The 6,754-nt window shown below is 45.0% G+C and overlaps 1 protein-coding gene across 2 annotated transcripts in view; it reads left to right on the top strand.

Annotated features, from left to right (window-relative positions):
- The window catches only part of ifngr2 (interferon gamma receptor 2), a 15,771-nt gene extending 9,250 nt beyond the window's left edge, over positions 1-6,521 (top strand). For both annotated transcript variants that reach the window (XM_062535413.1, XM_062535412.1), the window contains 3 exons: positions 444-588; positions 5,027-5,181; positions 5,766-6,521. In XM_062535413.1, coding sequence (XP_062391397.1) covers positions 444-588; positions 5,027-5,181; positions 5,766-6,026 — 561 coding nt within the window. In that variant the 3' untranslated portion in view covers positions 6,027-6,521. The remainder of the gene's footprint in view (positions 1-443; positions 589-5,026; positions 5,182-5,765) is intronic.
- Positions 6,522-6,754: the final 233 nt, after the last annotated feature.

The raw sequence follows: 6,754 nt of genomic DNA on the forward strand, positions 1-6,754 counted from the left end.
CCTTCAATCAATCAGACCAACGATCCGGTGCATCTTTTGGATAAGCTAGTTTGTGATTGGACCCAAATTTTGTGGACAGGAAGCAGGGGAGATAGATGTGCAGGTTTCCAGCCTGAGCTGCCGGGCGAAATCCAAATTCACCGGCAGGTCAGGCAGGGTTCACCCAGCCTAGATAACACAATCAATGTCTAGTTAATAGTTGGTTTAATTCTGGAGACGGTGCAGAATAGTCTAGTTAATAGTTTGTTTAATTCTGGAGACGGTGCAGAATAGTCTAGTTAATAGTTTGTTTAATTCTGGAGACGGTGCAGAATAGTCTAGTTAATAGTGTGTTTAATTCTGGCGTGCGTGCGTGCAAACATTAGGGCATCCCTAGTGTGTATGTAACTAATTGTGTGTTTGTGTGTATGTAACTAAGTGTGTGTGTGTGTGTGTTTGAGCAGGTGTTCTGTGATGGCTGTGCGTCTGCGGTGCGTGTGGAGCCGTTACCTGTAGGAGAGCGCTGGTGTGTACAGGTGCGCTACCTGCTCTACAGCCAACCACACGGCTCACTCAGCAAGCATGTGTGCCACCTCATCCCACAGTCAGGTTAGTGTGCACACACACACACACACACACACACACACACACACACACACACACACACTCCTGTGTGCCACCTCATCCCACAGTCAGGTTAGTGTGCGCGCACACACACACACACACACACACACACACACACACACACACACACACACACACACACACACACACACACACACACTCCTGTGTGCCACCTCATCCCACAGTCAGGTTAGTGTGTACACACACACACACACACACACACACACACACACACACACACACACACACACACACACACACACACACACACACACACACACACACACACACACACACACACACACACACACACACTCCTGTGTGCCACCTCATCCCACAGTCAGGTTAGTGTGTACACACACACACACACACACACACACACACACACACACTCCTGTGTGCCACCTCATCCCACAGTCAGGTTAGTGCACACACACACACACACACACACACACACTCTCCTGTGTGCCACCTCATCCCACAGTCAGGTTAGTGTGTACACACACACACACACACACACACACACTCCTGTGTGCCTGCTCATCCCACAGTCAGGTTAGTGTGTACACACACACACACACACACACACACACACACACACTCCTGTGTGCCTGCTCATCCCACAGTCAGGTTAGTGTGCACACACACACACACACACACACACACACACACACACACACACACACACTCCTGTGTGCCTGCTCATCCCACAGTCAGGTTAGTGTGTACACACACACACACACACACACACACACACACACTCCTGTGTGCCACCTCATCCCACAGTCAGGTTAGTGTACACACACACACACACACACACACACACGCACGCACGCACGCACGCACGCACTCCTGTGTGCCACCTCATCCCACAGTCAGGTTAGTGTGTACACACACACACACACACGCACACACGCACACACTCACACACACTCCTGTGTGCCTGCTCATCCCAGCCAGGTTACTGTACGTTCACACCGCCGCCGACTTGAGCTTCCAAAGATTCAGGAAGTCATTCATTTTCAATGGAAGCCGACTTCTCTCAGCTGCAAGTAGCGGCAAATCCATCAGCGTCACGTTTTGAGCGTCTTGAGTGACTTGAGCGTCCAGCAGAAAGTTGAAATTTGCTCAACTTTATGGTAATGAGCTATGCCGAGGTTCAGCAACTTTATGGTAATGAGCTATGACGCGGTTCAGCAACTTTATGGAAATGAGCTATGACGCGGTTCAGCAATTTTATGGTAATGAGCTATGACGCGGTTCAGCAACTTTATGGTAATGAGCTATGACGCGGTTCAGCAACTTTATGGAAATGAGCTATGACACGGTTCAGCAACTTTATGGAAATGAGCTATGACGCGGTTCAGCAACTTTATGGAAATGAGCCATGACGCGGTTCAGCAACTTTATGGTAATGAGCTATGACGCGGTTCAGCAACTTTATGGTAATGAGCTATGACGCGGTTCAGCAACTTTATGGTAATGAGCTATGACGCGGTTCAGCAACTTTATGGTAATGAGCTATGACGCGGTTCAGCAACTTTATGGTAATGAGCTATGACGCGGTTCAGCAACTTTATGGTAATGAGCTATGATGCGGTACAGCAACTTTATGGTAACACAGAAATGATTCAAAGACCATTATTTGAATGAACTCTATACAGAATTAGACTATGAAAATGTGGAGCAGACAATAGTAGGCTATGTCAGTAGTTAATCAACATTCACAAAGAAACCCATTTTGAGAATTAAGGCTATGTGTTTGCTTTAACAGTCAAACACTTCCGTCTAACTACAGATGAGGTCTAACTACAGATGAGGTCTAACTACAGATGAAGTCTAACTGCAGATGAAGTTAAACTGCAGATGAAGTCTACATGCAGACTAAGTCTAACTGCAGATGAAGTCTAGCTGCAGATGAAGTCTAACTGCAGACGAAGTCTAACTGCAGACTAAGTCTACATGCAGACGAAGTCTAACTGCAGATGAAGTTAAACTGCAGATGAAGTCTACATGCAGACTAAGTCTAACTGCAGGTGAAGTCTACATGCAGACGAAGTCTAACTGCAGACAAAGTCTAACTGCAGATGAAGTCTAACTGCTGACTAAGTCTAACTGCTGACTAAGTCTAACTGCAGACAAAGTCTAACTGCAGATGAAGTCTAACTGCTGACTAAGTCTAACTGCTGACTAAGTCTAACTGCAGACTAAGTCTAACTGCAGATGAAGTCTAGCTGCAGACAAAGTCTAACTGCAGATGAAGTCTAACTGCTGACTAAGTCTAACTGCAGACAAAGTCTAACTGCAGATGAAGTCTAACTGCTGACTAAGTCTAACTGCAGACAAAGTCTAACTGCTGACTAAGTCTAACTGCTGACTAAGTCTAACTGCTGACTAAGTCTAACTGCAGACAAAGTCTAACTACAGATGAAGTCTAACTGCAGATGAAGTCTAACTGCAGATGAAGTCTAACTGCAGACTAAGTCTAACTGCAGATGAAGTCTAAATCTTCTGTGCTACAGTAAGCTGGTGCTACAGACAGGCTACTGATGTCACAGGAAAAGACTGTTGTGGTTAGAAGCGCCACCTGGTGGTAGTGCCTTGAGCTGACCTCAGATGATTCCCAGCCTAGCAAGACCGCTAATGCTTTTATTTATTCCCAGGCTAGCAAGACCGCTAATGCTTTTATTTATTCCCAGCCTAGCAAGACCGCTAATGTTTTTATTTATTCCCAGCCTAGCAAGACCTCTAATGTTTCGGTTTGTTCCCAGGCTAGGAAGACCTTTAATGTTTTAATGTATTATTATCTAGGGAGATGGTAAAGTGCATCATGGATTAAAGTAGTTCAGCAATCTGTCATGTTTGTGCAGGTTGAGGGTCTTGATGGCTGTTATGAAACACATATGAAATATGTGAATCCTTATTGGATAATTATGTTGTGAAGCATAATAAATATGTGAGATCTTATTGGATAATTTTCTACATTTACGGTGTCGTCTTCTCAACTTTTTGCGTTTGTTGCATTGGTGCACCTAACTCTGTCTTAAAGTTTTAGGTGCACCAACGCAGAATTTAGGTGCACCCACATTTTTCATTGCATCACCTGTAATGGCAAAAGGACACCTTTTTCTTCCGTTTACTTCTATAATGTTTGGTAAAGTTGCATGCATAGTCTACAAAATTTGCAAAAAGAAATGTATGCTTTCACCCGAGCAGCGTCAGGTGCACCAGTGTGCTTATCAGGTGGACTCTTAAAGGAGCATTTCATCGATTTGCATGAAGCTTTTTATTGTTAGAAACCCAGTCATATTTTTGTGTGGTCGTGCATCATTCCCTCATTTTCCCCTGAGATGGGAGAAAAAAGCTCAAAATGTACTTTTGGGTCAGAATTCCCTGCCTTTCACTGCCTTACCAAGCCTCCCACCAGGAAGTAGCTACAAGTACACAGAAGGACTCATTAATGTAACATTTTGGCATTACATGTAATAACTATTCTAAAATGAAAACGACCATTGTTTTATATTGCACTCAATCTTGTGGCCATATATCAATGTTGCTGTTCTTCAAAAGAAATTAGCGAAAAAATCGCGATCCTAGTGATTCCAATCGACATCCAGGCTTGCTGCAGGCCTTGATGGAGGCCTTGTTGGACGCCTCCTGTTCGGTGCTGTATTACGGCTCGTACAGGTCATCTCGTGCATCAAATTCACATACCAGATCTTCAGAATCCCCATTTTCCCTGTCAGTTTCAATATCAGCATTCAATGAATTAGTATTTAATATTAAATCGTAGTTTCTTATCAGCTTTCTCCTCAGACCATTAGCTAGCACGTTAGCTTAGCTTCCAACAAAGATGGCGGCGATAAGTGAAGTCCTACCCCTAGCGTTCCCTCTTGGAAGAATGAGGAAAGCGTTTGTAGTTTCACCTACTCAACAAATATATAGTTTGCCTTGAGACGGGAGAAATACGGATCTCAATGTTGGACTTCCTGCTTTCAATGATGTAAAAATCGTCATTTGACATCATTGAAAGCAGGAAGTCCAACATTGAAATCCGTATTTCTCCCGTCTCAAGGCAAACTGAGGGAATGATGCACGACCATTCAAAAACATGACTGGTTTTCTGAAGATACAAAGCTTAATGCTAATCGGTGAAGTGTCCCTTTAAAAGTTTTGGTCGCACGTGCAACCAAATAGGTCGCACTCTGGAGCCCTGCACAAACACACACACACACACACACACACACACACACACACACACACACACACACACACACACACATTCTCAATACTTACATACACACACAAAAACACATACAAAAGTAAATCGTTTTTAAAAATGATTTCCTCTTCCTCTTCCTCTCCCTGTGTCTGTGTGTGTGTGTGTGTGTATGTGTGTGTGTGTGTGTGTGTGTGTGTGTAGAGAGGGAGAGGGATCTGTATCTGGCAGGGTCCCTTGCTGGTGTTTTCTTGTTGCTGGTGGCCCTAAGCATCGGCTGCTACTATTTCATCAAGCGCCACCACACACACATCAAGGAGTACATCAGACCCTGTGGAATACCTGAGCACTTTATTCAGGTAACACACACACACACACACACACACACAATCACACACACACACACACACACACACACACACATCAATGATTACATCAGACAATGTTGAATACCTATCCACTTTATTGAGGTAACACACACACACACACACACACACACACACACACACACACACACACACACACACACACACACACACACCCATGCGCGCATCAAGAACTACATGAGACCTTTCACACAGGGGAAGGTGCACAGATCTAAACACAGCAGGAAGTATGGTACACACTTAATCAGGTCTGATCAAACACAGAATGCATTTGGGCTATTTTCATTTTTTCTGCACTGCATTAAACATGGCATTGTCATTTCCAGATGGATATGATGCCTACACACACACACACACACACACACACACACACACACACACACACATCAAGGACTACATCAGACCCTGTGGAATACCTATCCACTTTATTGAGGTCACACACACGCACTCACACACACACACACACACACACACACACACACACACACACACACACACACACACACACACACACACACACACACACACACCTCACGGCTGTGCTCTGTCCTCTGCAGATCTCACCGGGTCAGCCGCTGCTCGACCCCAGCGCAGAGCCGCAGTCACATGACCTGATCAGCAGCATGGTGGAGTGCACTCAGGAAGAGGACGTGGGAGCTACCGCCCTGAGCCAATCAGATCATCCCACTCCTGTGGAAGAGGAGGAGCAAGAGGAAGAGGAGGAGGAGCAGGGGGAGGAGGGGGGTGTGGGCTACAGAGACTATGAGGGATCTGGCTTCAGTTCCAACACATCCATGTGTGAGAGTCTACAGATGTAATGGTGTATTTCTCTCTGTTTCAACTGAGAGTATGTGTGTGTGTGTGTGTGTGTGTGTGTGTGTGTGTGTGTGTGTGTGTGTGTGTGTGTGTGTGTGTGTGTGTGTGTGTGTGTGTGTGTGTGTGTGTGTGTGTGTGTGTGTGTGATGTTGTGTAGTAGGTGCCATACTTTATGATTCTGGTGTATGCGATACACATGCCCACTAGCAATAAATGTGTGATGTGTGAATGCTCCTGGTCTAGTCATTAAAGGGGAATACAGATGTGCCAGAAGGTGTTTCATATGGGCGGGGTACTTACAGATGTGAGAGGGTGTTTTATATGTGCGGGGTACTTACAGATGTGAGAGGATGGATGGATGGATGGATGGGTGGATAGATAGATAGATTGCTACCTTAGATCAGTGGTTCTTAAAGTGGGGTTGGAAAAAAATATTGGCAGGGTCGTGAAATATTTTGCGGTCTGAAATAAAGATTTTTTTTCTAACAGTGATAGAACACTATGCTGCTTATTGTCATATGAGGTGTGTGTCAGCTGGTAACAGTGATAGAACACTATGCTGCTTATTGTCATATGAGGTGTGTGTCAGCTGGTAACAGTGATAGAACACTATGCTGCTTATTGTCATTTATGAGGTGTGTGTCAGCTGGTAGTGCAAGTCCAACAGTCCAACAGTGCAAGGTCTAGTGACCAGCAATACATATGTACAGTAAACAATGTTAGCATAGTA

The sequence above is a fragment of the Sardina pilchardus genome, chromosome 4 (assembly GCF_963854185.1).
Source record: "Sardina pilchardus chromosome 4, fSarPil1.1, whole genome shotgun sequence".
NCBI classification, from domain to species: domain Eukaryota; kingdom Metazoa; phylum Chordata; class Actinopteri; order Clupeiformes; family Clupeidae; genus Sardina; species Sardina pilchardus.